This window comes from Aptenodytes patagonicus, chromosome 4 (genome assembly GCF_965638725.1).
Source record: "Aptenodytes patagonicus chromosome 4, bAptPat1.pri.cur, whole genome shotgun sequence".
Lineage (NCBI taxonomy): Eukaryota > Metazoa > Chordata > Aves > Sphenisciformes > Spheniscidae > Aptenodytes > Aptenodytes patagonicus.
The window spans coordinates 41,693,223-41,712,245 of record NC_134952.1 but is presented as its reverse complement, the minus strand read 5'-3'; the positions used below and the strand labels follow the sequence as shown (position 1 = coordinate 41,712,245).

At 38.4% G+C, this 19,023-nt stretch overlaps 1 protein-coding gene across 2 annotated transcripts in view; it reads right to left on the bottom strand.

Moving 5' to 3' along the window:
• The window catches only part of GLRA3 (glycine receptor alpha 3), a 97,034-nt gene that overhangs the window by 7,505 nt on the left and 70,506 nt on the right, over nt 1-19,023 (bottom strand). For both annotated transcript variants that reach the window (XM_076336494.1, XM_076336495.1), the window contains exons 7-8: nt 4,761-4,975; nt 3,011-3,157 (exon numbers count right to left, since the gene is read on the bottom strand). In XM_076336494.1, coding sequence (XP_076192609.1) covers nt 3,011-3,157; nt 4,761-4,975 — 362 coding nt within the window. The remainder of the gene's footprint in view (nt 1-3,010; nt 3,158-4,760; nt 4,976-19,023) is intronic.

Genomic DNA, 19,023 nt, shown 5'->3' with positions numbered 1-19,023 from the left:
TCAGTTGGAATTCACCTGGTAGAAAAGCCTAATCCTAGTAAAATGTCCCAAGATGGTAAGCATATAGGATGAAAAAGTCTAATAATTTATCCTAACCGCTCTATTTCTAATCCATTTGGACCTAAATACTGACTAGAATAGCAGTTTTCACTTTGAAAAGAAAGAGGATTTAACGTTCAAGGAAGCCCCTGAAGTTTACTTTAAACGTAGCCTTTTAACCTAACTTCTTTTCGTGTCTTTTGACTTTGTGGTCAAATGAACATTTCTTTATACATGGTAGTTTTAAAAGTCAATACAATCTAATTCCTGAGAGCCAGTGGCTGTTTGACCTAGTCCAAAGGGATAACAAACACATACAAAACTTTATAATCATGAGCTATAATAACTGACTTTGAAAAAGACAAAAGAGGAAGGAAACACAAGTTAATCTGACTTATGATCCTAGGGCCTGCATTTCATGTTAGAAATTGTGGTAAATAAATAATAACATTTGTGGTAAGGAAGGCTAGTTATTAACTGCTTTCTTAATCCATAAGACATTATTTATTATTTGTATACCAGAGGGTTTAGGATGCGATCCAATTTTTTGAAGAGATAAAATCTCCATGCTGTAACGTTTCAAGCTCTAGTATACTTGTTGGGCAAGGAATGGTTTAATAAAACATTGAGAAAAAGAGAAGCAATTAGCTGAGCTGTCTCTAGAGCTTGAGCAGGTGTATTCTCAAAGGTTAACTCTGACCAGGAGCTCTAGCTCTACACAGAATTGGAGTCAGTCAAGAAAAGTTCAGTTAAATCAGTCTTTTCAGAAAAATGTCTGTCAAAATCATAACCTTGTATGGGAACAAAGAATTTTTTGGTAAATTTAGGCTGAGAAACCTGTCTCATGATGAAACATACGGATGGGAGGGAAAGGGGAGGGAGGAAGGGAAAGCCATATATGCCTGAATACAGTTAATACCCTCACCTGGGTATGTTATGAAGAAAAGGATCGAAATGCATGTCTTCATCCTTCAGAATCTAAGGGGAGTACTTGATACTTTCCTATAGACCCTGCAGTCTCTAAGTCTAATCCTCTAATTTTATGAGAACCTAGCAGACAACCTACCTGAAGCTAGAAGACTGTCTAGTTAAGTGTAAAATTAGAATAAGGACTTTTAAGTGTGAATTCAAAAATGCCATTATGTCAAGCACTGATCCAGGAGAACACTTAAGTCAGTGAGACTATTCACGTGCATACTTTTTTGTTAAGTGGTCTTCTCTTAGAAGTACTTTGTATATTGTGGATCCTTCCTCACATACCTCTAAACTGAAATTTGATTGTGATTGCTGAAGAAGTGTCTTTGGTGAGTCTGAAGTCTTGCTAAGAGGGGGCTGGAAAGAGCTTTGGTTTGATTCTGAGGAAGGAAGGTATTACCTGCCAGTTTCTAACCCTGTGGTTATAATTGACCTGTATTTAAGGAAGTGAAAAGACATCACTAAAGTCGAATATGGTGAATTTGCCTGAGATGCAGAAGACACTATAATAGATGGTGAAAAAAAGAAAGGACTGAAAGTATAGTCACATAATATATCACTCACCACAGCTGTTTGTATTTGATACATGATGCATTTGTTGTGGCTCACCTGTCCCCTGTCCGGTTATCCGTCTCTGCCCATCCCATTCCCCCCATTCCAAACCTTTAAGCAGCTTTCAGAGAGATGCCATATTTCAAAAACAAACACCCTGTCACAAACATGCTGCTTTCCTCCTGTGTGTCTCAGAAAGTGTTTTTTCTGCTACTGTCAGCGAAAAGAAAAAAGCACATTTTTCACAGGGACAAATGTTGAAAGCAGGTACATGCAGTCTGAATCATCCTCTAGGCTACAGTACATGAGTTTCTCTCTGCACCTGAAAAAGTCTAGGACTCGACACACAGGAAACAGGCAAATGTATGAAAATGTCATTTTCATTTGACTGTCCAGCCTGCCTTTTAACATGGAGTCTTGCTAGCAGAGGCTGCTTAGGTAGGCTTTACAGCATTACAGATTTTCAGTATCTTCTAAGTAAAAGGGAAACAACATGCAAAATGTCTTCTCCTTGTGATGTAAGCAGTAAAATGAGGAACGTCTTCAAGAATGAAAGACGGCTGAACTGAGTCATGTTGCTACGGTCAGACTTTCATCCACAATAATATTCTAGATAGTGACTGAAAGCCACTGGAAAGGCTCTTTGTGACATCAGCGGTGGGTACTCATTTAATGAGTAGGTTGGAGAAATATTTACTCTTTGAAAAATCGGAAGTAGGAGTTACATATTGTTGTAAGAAATTTTGCTTATTGCTTTATTTAACTGCGGACTTCAGAATTCAAACCTGTAGCCTTAGCTGTTTGGCTTTGCACATTAGTAGTGACTTATTTTACTGGTAGTCTAGATAGCTTCAGCTATAAAATAAATATTAATAACTGTTGCTGTAGTAAAATTTCTTACTAGTTGTATGAACAATTTACACTAAATTAACATGACAGAAGAAAAAAACCAAAACTTCTCAGCCTTTTAAAGTAAAATGTTTGTTCTTCTGCCAATAATATTAACTGAATAAGTATTTTTTGTATTAAAAAAATATTTATATGAAACACAGCTGTTAAGCCTTTGAACTGAATACTAGAATGAAATTAGAAACATTATTTGTTGAATCTCAATATAGTACAAACTGCTGCATGTACCAGTAACACTCATCCACTGAAGTATAATCTGACTCTTCTAACAGAGTGAAATTCATGCTTGTGCAGATGGCTCCCACATGGCCCATGCCTCATTTAAATCCCTCTTAATCCCTCTTTCTAGAATTCAAGTTGGATTTATGCAGTGCATAGTCCTGTAGTGACTCTGCCTACAGTGATTTTCATTCTGTGCTGCCATTTTATTTATATTGCCACTTTAAACTGCAGTATGTTTACCAAATTAACCCTATATCCTGGTATAAATCAATCTCAGACTCTCTTTCAAAGTTGTGAATGCTGTTACTTTTACCTTGTTCTTCTTCCTCTTACGGCGGAATCGCAGAAGTTCTTTATGCTGCCTTGACACAAAGTTTACAGCTGCGTACTCCAAAAGTGCAGAAAATACAAAGAGCAGACACACAGCCATCCAGATGTCAATCGCTTTGACATATGACACCTATGGAGAGAATAGAGCAGATAACTGAATATGTTAAAACCACAGATGTGAAGTTTAGTATTTCACGTCAGGAAAAAGTGCATTAATATCTCCACATCCCAACACTATTTTTATCAAACAAAACTTAACATGAAAGCTAGATAATAAGAAGGACAACAACTCAATCTATAAGGGTTAAATATTATTTTAAAATGTAGTCTTTCACAAAATGTGTTTACTGTTTACATTAACAGTTCCTCATAATTTACTGTGTATTTTATCACAAACCAAATAACCCACAAGAAGCACATGCTCTTCCTCCATTTGTCCCACTGAGATCTGTGAATGATACTAAGGAACCGGAGGATAGCTTATAGTGGGAATTCCTGTATTATAACTGATCTGATTTAAAATTCCTGGAATAGAAATTAGGTAGAAGAAGGGAGATAGATGGAGAACTCTGATATGTTCATTCTCTGCTAGTATAGCATGGTAAATCAAAGTTATAGGTTCAAATTAGTCCTGTAATTTTGACACAGTGGAAGTACTGAAAATCAACTGCAGAGTAGATGAACTCATTGCAATCCTTTATTGCCAAGCTCAGCTGCAGGACATAATCTGCACTGGGAAAGTAGGGCCTGTTCCCTCTCTGTGTGCAGATTTACAAAAGCTTTGTCATATAAGCCAACGTAGCTAGCTTCAGGCTTACAGAAATGTGACAAAAACATCTGTAGCTCTCTTTGGTAACCTCTTACATTCTTGCTTTTCTGAGTTTTTATGGTATTCCATTTTCTTATCTGTTGATGCTACATTCTGAAGCATTTGGATCCATATACTTGAGGCGCAAAGCACACTCACCTCTGTTAAGGGTACCTATTTTACTTAGAGAAAAATTTAATCAGCCAACCTAAAAATACCATGTTAAAACTAATACAGAAATGGACTTTGTGTATTTTTATTGTATGCATTTTATTTCTATTAACTGCAATGGCACATGAAGATGGTCAAGGAATAACTCTTAAAATAAAAAAGAAAATTTTTAAAGCAATGACAAGTCAGAAAACTTAAATAGTTAATGATAGAAATACACTTTAAGCTATTTACATTGTGTAGTGAACCATTCTTTATACAATTGTTTGGAGCTATTTAGCTTCGCATTTTCCTACATTTTAATGTAAGTGTGTTTGTAACTAGTGAGTTAATTCATAATGTAGGCAGGTTTGGGGAAAGGAATATCATTGAGAACAGGTTAGAATCTATGACCTTTAGAAATTCAGTCATATTTGCTAGCATGCCATCAGATACTGGGATCTGGAAAAGGATGAGCTAGTCAATTGCTAACAAGCAGCATTTATGTGGTACTGAGTAACATTGCTTTCATCGCTTGCTGAGGTTTATGGAATTTAGTAGATATGTGGTTGGTTAAATAGTTGAGACAGGAGAGAAACAGAATATATTTGATTGGTGGCTCAAAAAACCCCTAAATATTTTAAAGTTATTTATCTCCTTTAGAAGACGCTTAAATGCTAATAATTAAAACACATATTATAAGGTTGACGGAAGGTGTTTATTTGCCACCTAGCATTACGACTAATGCAGTACAAACAAAGGAAATTCTGCCTACCTTTGGAAGAGATGCTCGTGAACCTGAGCTTTGTGTTGTCATGGTCAGTACAGTTGTTATGCCTAAAGCCACTCTGGCCGGAGCTGCATCCATATTGATCCAAAATGACACCCAGGAGAGAATGACGATCAAGAGACTCGGTATGTACATCTGGATGAGATAGTAACCCATCTGCCTCTCAAGGTGAAATCGGACTTCAATACATGTAAACTTTCCTTTTTATAACAAAGAAGAAATATTCAATAGAAATAGAATGTTCTTTACTGTCGACATTTAGTGCACCTTCTAAAGAATTTACACTCCATCAAATATATTTGTTGTCTAATGAAAGATGAATGTTTTGATTTCTCTTCAGTGATTTTTAATACGTACAGTCCCCATTATAACAGGAGTGTTTACTGGAAAGAAAGCAGACAGAAAAACTGAAAATTTAAGAATTCGATAAGCTTTGGAACTCTTCTTTCCTTATAAAAACAAAGAGATGACTGAAACACAAATCATTATGACATAGGAAAGTTCCTCTGTGCAATCACACTTGTTATCCCACTTAGTGTTTGGAAATACTGCTGTATTCAAAGAAAAGGCTTCATCTCCCATTGTACAAAATCTCCTTTATCTTTTGGTTCAATTTTAAGCTTAAATTTATTTTTTTTAATCCAATGAATTTGGGAAAAATGTAGTAAGATCAGTGTGGGTTATCAATAGGAGATTCTGCTAAATCTCTCCTTTAGCCCCATTCAAACTGTTCCAACTCAAAAGTACAATGACCGAGATTCAAACAGAAATAGAGGTCTTGAGATTAGGCAACTTTAGGAAGCTGATTAAATGGCCTCATTTTTCCAGATACTGAACATCAAGCAACTTCCACTAATTTAACAAAACCAGAACAAAAAAATCTATTGTTTGCTCATACCATTTTTTTCTCTTATCCAGATTGGGTTTTTTACCCTGTAAACTGTAGATTATTTCACAGATCTTGACCTGGTCTCATTAGGTTTTTTAATTCTACTCAATGCTCATATTAGTCACATACAAATAGTGCTGAAGGCAATGCTGTTACTATAAATAGTGTATACGCGAAACAGTTTCTCACAGCAAGAAATATACAGATTTCTTCCTTATTTGAATGAAAGCATTTCCTAACTCTAAATTTAACATGGAAAGCTATGTAGTTTTTATTTCTTAAGTGGTATATAGTTTTTTGGTTATATTTACCAGTAGTTTTTGATAGTTATTTTGCTAATCCATTTTTATTTGTCAAAATGCCATTTTACAGCAAATTGTTGCACATTAAAAGTGCTTTAATATTTATCATATTAACAAAATTTATGTAATGGACTTATTTGTGATCTTATGCTGTGACATTATTGTTAGACACACAGAAATGAGTTTCAGATAAAGTCAAACTGTAATGTTTTTATTCTAGGCATATTAAACGCTTAGAAATATCTTCTGAATTTCATTATTTTCAAAATAGTTCTTTTAACAGGCCATTAGTTCTTTCTATGATGTCATAGTAAATGTGATTGTATGAAATTTTTATTCTACTGAGAAACTAAAAAAACCATATTTAGAAAGACAGTAGTTAATGATGTTCAATTTGAAAATGACATGATATATCTCAGGAGTTTTATATCTGCCAGCTCAGTTATTAGTTCCATTCATAATTGCCGGTGTTTTCTGAATCCTATCTACACTCCTGAAATCTGTGTCCCAAATCCTGGCTCAGCCATCTGTTGCCCCCACCTTCAAAACTGATTTCTGCTTCAATCAAGGAATTAAGTCCCGGTTTAACAAAGTGAATGGGAATTTTGGTGTTTACTTCAGAAAAGGCCAGGATTTTCCCCCATGTTTCTCTTCCAGGATCTTCAGAAGAATATCTACATGATACATTCTTTTACTTAGCAGTTCATAAAACCCACATAACTAGCAGTTCTGCTCTGACTGGCCTTTGTCAGAATCATATTCTTACGTCAAGCTGGTCCTTACCCTCACTCCTTTTTTATGACATTTGTTCTGTTAATTCAGCGGCCTTGGACAGCAACCGTCTCTCTTTCATACATCACACTAAATCATGGTGGTAAGGAGTGACAGAAATGTATCAATCAAATCTAGGTGTCTTGCAAAGCCATTTTATTTGGCATCACATCAGCGAGAATTACAGCTCAACATGCAACATTTTCTTCTTATAGGGTCCTATATTCTCCTTTCAAAACAAATTAGGAAGAAAAACTAAGGAGCCTCAGAATGGGTAATATATGTATCATTGGAGTGTCAGTGAACATTGGCTATTGCTTGTACATTGTTTTTTTGTCCTCCAGAGAGAGGTGGGATAAGAGATTTGAGTCTCTGTCCTGAGTACTCAAGTGGGCTTGAATTATTACAGAGTTCTCAGCACAAAAATACTGTGGTCTTAAACAAGGAGCAATAAATAATATATTAGCTCTGATGTGGATTACTTTTAAGTAGTTGCAAGTCTGCCAGGTTTGCCTGAACTAAGATGAAAGAGAGAAATAGCTGTGGACAACAGAACCCTAACAAAATGAAAGAGATTCTGAATGAAAGGAGTGCAAATGGAATGTATTGTAACCACAGAAAAGGAGAGAAAAGAGGTGGGATTATGAAGAAGCCAGAACTAGGACTGAGTGATGTGTCAGAGGAATTACACTGAATTATTTCTTTGCTTGGTTTTGTATTTTTGTAAACATCATTGGCCAAGGTAAAAAAAAAAAAAGAAAAGAAAAAAGAAAAAAAAGAAAGGGAAGTGTGTCTCAAAGTGGAAAAATATCTTTGCTTAACTCCACAGAATGTGTGACTTAGACTCCTGCCTTCGTCTTAGGCCCAGTGAGTTTATGGACATGCCAGACATATGTCCACTGCTTCCCAGTCAAGACCACTGTGTTCCTCATCTGCTCAGTTCCAGTGCAGCATTGAAAAATTAACTTAATATGTGGCAACTTCCCAGGGAGACTGGTGGCTACCCAGGTAGACGCTTCTCTCTGTTACTCCGCTGCTGACTATTGGCTTTCTTGCCAGTGGAAGACAGCAGAGGAGAAAGGCAGCAGCTGGAAGTCAGTCTCAGCACTGCAGTCGCAGCAGTTGCAGCAGTTGCTGGTCTAAGTGTGGAAGGGTTGATGTTAGTTTTTGCCCTTCTTGGCTGAGATCAGAACCACCTGCATAAACTTGGCTAATGAAGCAGAATGGAAAAAAAAGTTTGCACTAGCAGATGTGAGCTTCAGCTAGGAGGGAGCCAGCAGAGGTTGTGCTGTTGTTTCCCAGCTGAAGCCAGCATCCAGCTGTCGGCCCCCTTTCTCTTCCTTTCGAATTCAAAGCCAGGTTAAGCTGTGGTTTAATCTATTTGACTGGAGGCTTGAATGGATCAGAAGAGACGTACCCATGAAGTCATCTCAGCTGGGGAAGGAGACAGACAAGCAGCTAAGAGCATTGCTCAATTCATTCGCAGTACATAAAAGGTAAGCTCTCGTTCATTCTGATATGCACTGTAAATGTCATGGAGAGTGGCTAGGAGGAGTATATGAAACCTGTGTGGTATTGTGGTTTTGCTGAGGCTGAGTAACAAATTAAGGCATGATGCTAGTTTCAGATCAGAGCTAAATATAGACATGCACACAATCCATACCATGGACAGATTTTTGTAATGCAAAAGAAAGAACAGTTATTGAGGGCTTCCTAAAGGATAAGCATTTTTTCCCTGAAACAGAGGTATTGTTCTTTGTGTTTGTAAGTCTAGCCTAACCAGGGATTCACGTGTGATAAAGGCACCAAAAGTGCTGCCTTGCTGAATGCTGTACCTATGCATATGAAGTGAATGTACTGGTATATATGCATGTGATGGTACATTTTTCTCTCTTACACATGTTCTTTGGTAACAATGTCAGATCTGCTGGGCTGGCATGATTTCGATGCAATGTCCACACTGAAACCAATACTATAGTGAAAAAATGTGTATTTCAGTCAGTCTATATGATTTTTCTTTCCCCCAGAAAGTATAAGTAGCTTTTCTTGGGAGTCAGTGTCTAGGTCACATCTTTTTTTGCTTGTTGCTGCTGTGGCTAACTGTGAGTAACCCAAGAAGAGCAATTTTCTACCTTAGCACACCTTCACACTGCACAGCCTCCTCGGACCATGACAGGTGCTATTTAAGCAGTGGGTTATGCAGGTAGCAGTATGCCTATGTGATTAAAAGGCATTGCCAGCACTGTGGGATGTACAAGGGAAATCAAACATAAGTAGTAGCTTTCAGACCATAAGGGGTCCTTCTTTCCAGTTTCATCTGCCTCAAAGTGCTCCAGAGGCAGTAGTTGGTAGAACTTAAATATATTTGTCCCCTTTTAGCAACCCTTAAGGTATCCCTTGGGGGAAGCTCTTCTTACTGTACCCTTACAATGTCATGGTCGTGTTTGCCATTCCCAGGAAGGCTGAGTAGCTGTTTCTGAAACTACATAGAAAGTTTTCATAATGGAGAATCGCCTTAGGAAACTGAGCCAAGGAAATAGTGTGCCTGAGAAACAATTAATAAAGATCAGAGTAATAATAATTATTAAATCACTATGAAATTAAAAATTAAAAACATAATAAAATATAAAATGAATAAGTATAAAAAAAAGAAAGGAACTAAATGTGCAGAGATTCAACTGTTAATCCATGCAGAATGGAGAGAGATCTGCTGTAGGTGCTGGTTCTTGATTCTACTTTAGATACTAGTAAGTCATAGTCTGGCTTTCCTTTTAAGAAAAGCCATCGATAATGCTAATATCTGATCTATTGTGAAATATTTTATGGATCTAGAGAGGACTGTGGCCTAAAGACTATATAGCTTAATGAAATTACATTAAACTATTTACTTAAAATAAGGATGTTATACTTGCTGAATAGAGAATGGTTCAAAGCTTAGCAAAATTGAACTAAACTAAGTTAAACAAATTTGAATAAATCTTTATGGAGTCCTGCAGAGTATGAGTCTTAGATCTGGGAAGCGGATATTTTATATTCTGATTCCAAGATATCTGTGAATATGGATGTAGACTATACAATTGTTTTTACCAGTGACTGATGACCAACAAGGGCCAGAATATTGTTAGCTGTGGAGATTTGTTAACAGAGTCCTGGGGCAACTGAACGGTGATGATGGTCCTCTCCTCTAGCACTGCATTTCCCCCCTTGAAAAACAGGTAGAGACACAGGTTTAACATGAGATTAAATACTGAGAGACAGCAGGAAAGGAGAAAGGGAGAGTAAGAGTTCTTCAGTGGCTAGGATATGCTCAGCCTAAATGGCTGACTTAGATTTAGATCTCTTAACACAATATAGAGCTTCTCCCATTTGTCTGTCTTCTGGAAATCCCTTTCTTAAGCAGCTCAATTCCTCTACTCCCCATAAAGATCTTAAGCATTCAAGATCAATCTGAGCTTGAAAATTGTGTTAGACAGAGTATTTATTTCTAGGTGCTATTCTGAACCTCTGCAGTGTTTACCATTTTTAGACTTGTAAAAATCACAGTTCCTCATTTTATGTGGAAAAGATAACATATTGCAAAAGCCAGCTGACACACTTTTCTCTATAGAGAGAACAGTAAGGACAGTCCTCTCTTCTAAAAGCAAAAGTTAAAGACTCTTCTTCTAAGACAAAACAACAGGTGGACTTAAGAAACAGGGAGACAGGAGAAAGGAACAGAAAATGCAGTACAGATTACTGTGGTACTGTGGTGAATATAGTCATACCAATTGCCTAATTAATGTTTGCTATCTCATAAGATAGCACTGAAGAGATTAGTTAAAGTAGATAGATAAAAAGCTAGTTTTATTGAGATATCTAGATAAAATTGGTTTTTATCTAAATTAGCTAGATAAAATCAGTTACCCGATGCTAGTGTGAGATTCTGGATATATGGTTTTGGTACTATAGTCTTTGCACATAAGTTTCTCTGCAGAGTGGTTTTATAGACAGGGAACTGAAAGCACTTTGTATGGATAAAGTAGAATGTCTAGATATTGTTTATTTAAAGAAAACAAAATCTTGGGGAAAAATATCCCACACCCTGCAAGATCTAGCTGAGGCTCTACTTCTAGCTTCAAAGGAGAAACAGTACAAATTAAATTATATTTCTAATGTACTGTGATGGTAGCCCTAGAGGGAGGATCAGAACAAATGGTAGCTGAGTAACTGCAATTCTCAAGATGCTGTTTGACTGAATAATCAGAGTTTGTATGGGTTGATGCAATGTGGCTACTGCACTTTATGACTTTCACTGTTTTCTAATGGTTAATACCTTGGATTCCCAGGTTCTCACTAAATAGTTGCCATTGCAATGCTTTGCATATTCTTGTCTACTCTCTGTACCTTTGTACGGAGGAAAAAAGGACCAATATTTATTCAAAACAAATGTCTCTCGCAGGACAACACACACTGACAATAGCTTGTGAGAGGCTTTTAGATTGCTGTTCAGCCGCAACCTAATATGATCTAACTGCAGGCCATCATAGTCTTTCCCTTTGCTGTATTTTTCCAGCCCTTTCTTAAGGCTGGTTCTGGCACTCATCTTATCCTGAGTTGGGACACTTCAGTGTGCTAGGTAGTGGAAAGCTAGTCCTTTATGTATGTGTGTGTTAGAGCCCCAGACAGATGAAGTTTTGATCAGTATTGTCCTGAAACCAAATCATTCATGATGTAATCAAGGCTTTTGTTAAGTGCCCTGCATATGTGAGCCTTAATGTTTTAGGTTATCTAGTACATAGGATGGAATCACCCTGGCAAAGGTTGCTTATTGTCTTTAGTGAGAGTGAGGGTATTGGCTCCAAGTGTCCTCAGACAACCTGGATTAATGCAAAAAAACCCCAAAACCCAAACCCCAAATAGAAAGCTTTTTAGTTTTAAAGTTATTAACATTGAAATAAATTTTCTGAGGACAATTTTATGTTCTAACTGAAATAACTGTTTGGCTGAAAACAAGACATAGTCTCAGAATGAAATAAAACTGTATTGACATATGAGGGATGAAATAGATGACCAGCACTTTCCTTCTGCCTTTTGTTATGTGCTTTCTTTTCGTTCTGCATCTGCTAAAATAAGACCACAATTAACCTCTCTTGGCGATAAAGTAGTGTGTTATGTATCACACTGCAATCATAACTGCAGATGATTTTCACAGAAAGCATGAAGACGGAGAATGAAATATATAAACTGACTTTTCCATGAGGCAGTACTGCTCCTTTTACTTTCTCTCCTGTTTGAGTCATTATCAGAATCACCACTAGGCAAGCAGTCTAGCTGAGTTTACCTTATTCAGTAAAAAGACTTCCTTTTTATTCCTCCCAGAATGTCACACCATCGTTTGAGAGGCATTCTGCTTTACTTATTACTGAAATAGAGTTAAATACTTTCTGTCCTTTTGCCTTTCCATTATAAAATTTCTTAAATAAACAAGACACTCCATAAATTATGTGTGTGTGCAAAGCTGGTTATTTCAAGAGACTGTGTCTATAAAATTGATTACATATAAGTAAAGTTAGCTGAAATTACTTTCATACCTCTCTAAGAAGGAGACAGGGTAATAAAACATCACTTGGTAAGTGCAGTCTCCAGACACTTTTTGCAATTTGCACTGAAATATAAATTGTAATTTGAGTATATTTTGCAGATAAAAACTGCTTATAAAAGTACTTGCCTTTTCCTCATCGTAAAACATTCAGGTTGTGTCTATGATCATGCAGCCTGACTAGAAATGATGTTTTTCGAGTGTCTGGCCTGTAAAACTAGCCGAGTTCTCATATATATGGCTGCTGTCTATGTATCTAAAGCCAAGATTCACAAAACAACTGTAGGAATGTACTACCATTCAGTTTTTCTTTCAAGTCACAGCCTGCGGATGTCAGGGGCATACTGGGGGATATCAGTGCTGGTGCTGCCACCTGCCATTGACTACATAAGTTCTTGGTCAGGAAGGAAGTGACTTTGGAAAAAGATACTGGCGCAGGTGGTAAACTTAACATTTGTGTAAGACTGGTAACGACTGCAGTAAAAGAAAGTTGAAACTAAATGTGGAAAAGAGCAACTTATTTTTTCAGCTTGATGAATTTGCACTTGCAAGTCCCATCTCTCTCAGAATGGAGGACCAAGCTGGCATTCAGAGGGACCTCCATAGGCTGGAGGAACAGACCCACTGAAACATCATGACAATCAGCAAAGACAAATGCACGGTTCTGCAATGAGGATGGGGTAACCCCATGCACTGGTACAGGCTGGGGATGGACTGGGTAGGTAGCAGTTCTGCAGGAAAGGCCTGGGAGCCTGGCAGATATCGAGTTGAACAGAAGTCCCCAGAACAGATATCAAGTTGAACTGAAGTCTTGTGATGTGTAAGACTAGTCACATGCTGCACTGTGTTAGCAGGGGCAGAGAGGGGACAAGTAGAAACTAAGGAGAATCTGATAGCAACATAAATAGCAAGGACATCTAGATGTAATGTCTCTACTTCCAGGACAGCTGATGAATTTTTATTCAATGAATCTTTATGGTAGAATGTTTAAATTTTGATAAGTGCAGGGGGTGACAACTGAGGTCTCTTCTCCTGCAGAAAAAAATGCCCTGTTAGAGTCCAGGCAGTGCTGTTTTCTGTGTCTAGGGATGGTCATGTCCTCAGCCTGTCATAGACTATGTTTGTTTTTCAAAGTGTTTATAATTTCTCCTTTTTCAGTGAAGGAATGAGCAGCTTCAGAGATTTCATGCCCATAGAATACCTCCTGGATAGAAAGTACAAACTTCCTTTTCTGAGAAGTGGTCTATGTAAAAACCCTGAGGGGTTAAAAAGCCATGGCTTTTTGAGACTGCTATAGTTTCAAAAAGAGTGGTTTAGGTGTTTGTCAAAACAAGTAGGAGTTTGAGTTCTGGTCGGCAGAGTAAGGCATCAAAGCTATGTCTCCTTTAAGCACTATCATGTTGGCAGCAAAATGGTCCAATATAAGGCATTAAGTCAGTTGAAGGTAGGACCTAGAAGGGGCATGTCCTGGTTTTGGCAGGGATAGAGTTAATTTCCTTCCTAGCAGCTGGTACAGTGCTGTGTTTTGGATTTAGGATGAGAATAATGTTGATAACACACCCATGTTTTAGTTGTTGCTAAGCAGTGCTTACACTAGCCAAGGACTTTTCAGCTTCCCATGCTCTACCGACTGAGAAGGCTGGAGGTGCACAGAAGCTGGGAGGGGGCACAGCCAGGACAGCTGACCCAAACTGGCCAAAGAAACATTCCATACATCATGCTCAGTACGTAAACCGGGGGAAAGCTGGCTGGGGGGGCCACTGCTCGGGGACTGGCTGGGCATCGGTCGGCGGGTGGTGAGCAATTGCATTGTGCATCACTTGCTTTGTATATTATTATTATTATTATTATTATTATTATTATTATTATTATTTTATTTTATTTCCATTATTAAATGGTTTTTATCTCAACCCATGAGTTTTCTCACTTCTACTCTTCCAATTCTCCCCCCCATTCCACCGGGGGTGGGGAGAGTGAGCGAGCGGCTGTGTGGTGCTCAGTTGCCGACTGAGGTTAAACCATGACAGGGCACAATCTACAGGTTGTTAAGCAACTTGTCTGACTTTAAGGGTGAACCAAAGGGATCATGAGGAAAGATTGTATTTGGGATGTATGTGTTAGGAGGTAGAATGGAGAATGTGCAGTTAAGGAAGTTGGCCGTTCATCGAGACCTCAGATTTAAGGATACAGAGTCACATACAGAACCCATCAGTTCTGGTGGCGAGTGTAGCAACCATAGCTCTACTGTTTCCAGGACCACCACATCCAATACTTTGAGCCAACACCCATCAATAGACATAAGACGGTTCTGAGCAGCATCATTCAAGTGCAGGTGTAGTGCATTATCCATGGTGCAGGAGTAAAGCCAAGATTCGGACTATTTCTGTCTGTGCCTGTTAGCCAATGCTATTATATATAAATTCGTGCTATTGTATATTGGCTTTTTGCAGCTGTGATTGAAATTAAAATTGGGTGTTGCATAAAAGCCCAGAGGAGCAATGCATGTGACACAGGAATTGAATGAGGACGAGGTAAAGCAAGACCATCCTTGTAATGTAAATTGTTCACATGGTGTGATTTTTCTGGTTGTTATGATTCTACTTCACCTCCCAAATTTGTCACTGCAGATATGCCAGTGGACACAAAACCATGAAAATGATCAGAAATGTTGTTGCATCACTTCAGAACATAACACTTGATGAGCCATTATGCTGTACTGTTGCTGAAGCTGTTATGTCCCTATATTTAGAAGCAGTTTGTTTTTCAAGCTGTGGTTACAGTGATCCATTTTCAATTGGGCATGAAACACTGATGAGACATGCACTGATGAGTTTCCACATACTGTCCTGAAGATTCATGTTAACTTGTTTCACAGGGAGACTTTTGGGGTTTTTTTTTCTGTTTTATAGGATGTCTCAGAAAAGCTTTCCGTCAGCTAAACTTAAATTAAAACCTCTTCTCTGGTCACTTATTGCATACCAGCTGCAGTTGCTTAGCATTCCTTTAAGAATCCATCAATTAATCTGTTGTAGACTAGAGAAATAGGCTTTATTTCTAGTTTTTAAAAATGATTTTTTTTGTTTCTTGTGGAGTATCCTAAAAGGGTATCTGTCTACAGTATCTCACTGCAGGAGCCTTAAGAAAGCATATTACTGGTCATATATTCCAATGATGAGTGGGGTCCCTCAAAGGTCCGTATTGGGACCACTATTATTTAGCATCTTTGTTGGGGACATGGACAGTGGGATTGAGTGCACCCTCAGCAAGCTTGTGGATGACACCAAGCTGAGTGGTACAGTTGATACTCTAGAGGGAAGGGATGCCAATTCAGAGGGACCTTGACAGGCTAGAGAGGTGGGCCCATGCAAACCTCATGAAGGTAAACGAGGTCAAGTGTAAGATCCTGCACCTGGGTCAGGGCAATCCCAAACATGGATAGAGACTGGGCAATGAGTGGATTGAGAGCAGCCCTGCCAAGAAGGACTTGGGGGTATTGGTGGATGAAAAACTGAGTATGAGCCAGCAACGTGCACTAGAAGCCCAGAAAGCCAACTGTATCCTGGGCTGCATCAAAAGAAGTGTGGCCAGCAGGTCGAGGGAGGTGATTCTGCCCCTCCACTCTGCTCTGGTGAGACCCCACCTGGAGTCCTGTGTTCAGCTCTGGGGCCCCCAACATAAGAAAGACACGGACCTGCTTGAGCGGGTCCAGAGGAGGGCCACAAAGCTGATCAGGGGGATGGAGCACCTCCTGTATGAGGACAGGCTGAGAGAGTTGGGGTTGTTTAGCCTAGAGAAGAGAAGGCTCCGGGGAGACCTTATTGCAGCCTATCAGTACTTAAAGGGGGCCTATAGGAAAGATGGGGAGGGACTCTTTATCAGGGAGTGTAGTGATAGGACAACGGGTAATGGTTTTAAACTGAAAAAGGGTAGATTTAGATTAGATATAAGGAAGAAATTCTGTACTGTGAGGGTGGTGAGACACTGGAACAGGTTGCCCAGAGAAGTTGTGGATGCCCCCTCCCTGGAAGTGTTCAACGCCAGGTTGGATGGGGCTTTGAGCAACCTGATCTAGTGGAAGGTGTCCCTGCCCATGGCATGGGGGTTGGAACTAGATGATCTTTAAGATCCCTTCCAACCCAAACCATTCTATGATTCTATGATTCTATTATATGACATAATGGAGGAAAAGAAACTTTTAGTTGTTGTTGTTGTCTTTTAATATAATGTTTAGGGTTTTTTAGCCTACACACGGTAGTTAATAATACTTGTTGTAACAAAGAAATGAAAGGCACTCCCACCCTCCTACAAACCAAACCAAACCCCTCTAATTTGATTAAATTAACTTCATACTGAAGACTTGAATAAAAAAATAAATACACTGGAGAAAATAGTTATCTTAAAAGAGGAGAATGTCACAATACACGTAGTCCTGCATGAGTAAGACTATCTTTTCTTTCTGGTTTGCCCTGCCAAAGTTCTTCCAGATTTGTACCTGTAATGTTGGTGCTGTAACTCAGAGCAGGCCACTCTGGTGGGGACATACCCTTCTGTCTGCAGCCGGTGTCACTCAGCATTGCATTTTTTTTCCCCCTGCCAGTCATAGGCAGGTCCCACAGCTGTGCAATTGTCTTCTTGCTTGCTGAGGTCTTTTAAAGTCTCCATCCTGAAGTGTATGGTGGGTGCCTGTGTGCAGGCTTCCAAGTTTTCTGTATTAGTAAACGGCTTGACTTTTTACAGACAAATTAAATGGCCCAATGATTTTTTTAAGTAGAGGCATGAAGTTCAGCCATCTTTTCAGGGTTGTGGGCTGCACTCACATTTTAGAGCACCTGTTTGGCCACAGCAATGCAGTTTGGCCAAAGCAATACAGAAATATAACAGACTGATGATTGGCTACGCTGTCCTCTAGAGCTGACAGTGAACCCCTTCTCCCACCTAAATGTGACAGCAGTTCACAGGGATAAGCGCGCTTGTCTTGCAGGCACATTTTGAGAGTCGTGAGACCTCACATGCAGTTAATAATATCTGTTGCTTCCACTTCTCAGATCAGTTTAGGGCCACAGTGAAAAGGACAGTAGATGTAAGCTGACCCCATGCAACCTAGTGTGTTATGTCTAGCATGTTTTTCTATTTCTGCTTGGAAGAAAATTAGTACCAATTTAAATAGGCTTGAAACACAGGTTATGAAGAAAAAGGTAATGGCTCAAAAATATTTTTTTCATGAAGTTTCAGTCAAAATCAAAAGGTTTAAATGATGATGATTGTAATGAAAGTTCTCAGACAAATGAATGAGTACAATTCAGCTTTGGATGAGATGTTTGGAAATCACCAGAAAGTCTGACATTTTAAACCAGGTTTCCATTCAATATTAGATTAAGTACCACAGTAATGTTTTAATTCCTCAGTTAGAAATTTTTGATACATCATATTGTCCAAATGAACTTTGGAAAAATGAGAATACTTTCTACCACAAATTCTCATTTGTTAATATCACTAAACAGGTTATAGAAGTACAGTTACAGGCACATGTTAAAATGGCACAGAAGCAGAGGAGTCCTAAAAAGAAAGAAGAGGCTGCCTATATATCTCAAAGGAGACAGAAAAATAATGAAAACAAAGTTTTCTTCTTTGTCATAAGGATTATGGTAAAAAGAAAAAAGGAATAATATGAATTTCATTGTTATCATTAACAAAGGGATGTTTGAGTGAAAAAATTACCTTGCTATAGGATATGTATCTCCATTTTTGGAAGGTTTTTAAGGATTAGCCAGATATTAGTATTTGGACAGTAAAAGTGCATGTTATGTATTTCTGATTTATTTTAGGGAACACTTCAAAATGTTTCTGTCAATATTTCCCCACTCTAAATGAAAATTATTAGAGAACCTTTCCCTCCCTTAGGGCACCATGGCTGCTCTGATAAAACTCAGTGTTGAAAAGAACTCTTCCTTAATTTTGATTGCAACAGGACATTCCTTATGAACGCCACCTATTGAATTTTCTCTCCTCTGCCATTTCAGCAGAATCCAAATAAATCATTCTAAACTTAAATTTCAAGATATGTTTAATCCAGAATCATATTGGACAGCAGAAATTAAGAGATATGGGTTAGAATGAAAGAGTTCTAGCTTTTTTCCCCCATGAGAAGATGGAAACTATGCATACTTAGCCTTTGCTACATGTTTTTTGGGGATTATTATGCTTGTGATTTTCCAGTTATTGAGATTTTTTTTACAATTAAAAATAAAATAACTATATTATTGTTAACACCCACCCCCCCCCCCGCCTCCCCCGCTTTTTCAAATAATCCCAGAGATGATGAGCTAAACATAGTAGTTTCACAAAGGCTTCAACTCAGAAATGTCACATCTAGTTTGGACACCTGGCCATTGTACACTAAGGATGCCTTCAGTTTGTTTGCATTGCCCCCTTGCTGTATGAACTAGGGCAGGGATAGCTGGCTTGGAAACCCTGTGTCCCTTTTTCCTGACTGAGCCAAGCCATGCTTAGTGCACAGCTTATGGACCTTTGGATTTCAGCAGTGCTTCATATCCCACAGTGTAGGTGTGGTCATGGCACCCACTGTAAAAATAGAACTCCTGGGTGAATTGCTTCTGAATTATTTCAACTGTGTATTTTCTTAAGCTTACTGAAATAGAAGTTTGATCAGCCTTCATGTAGTTTTGTTTCATTGTGTCAGTTATTTAA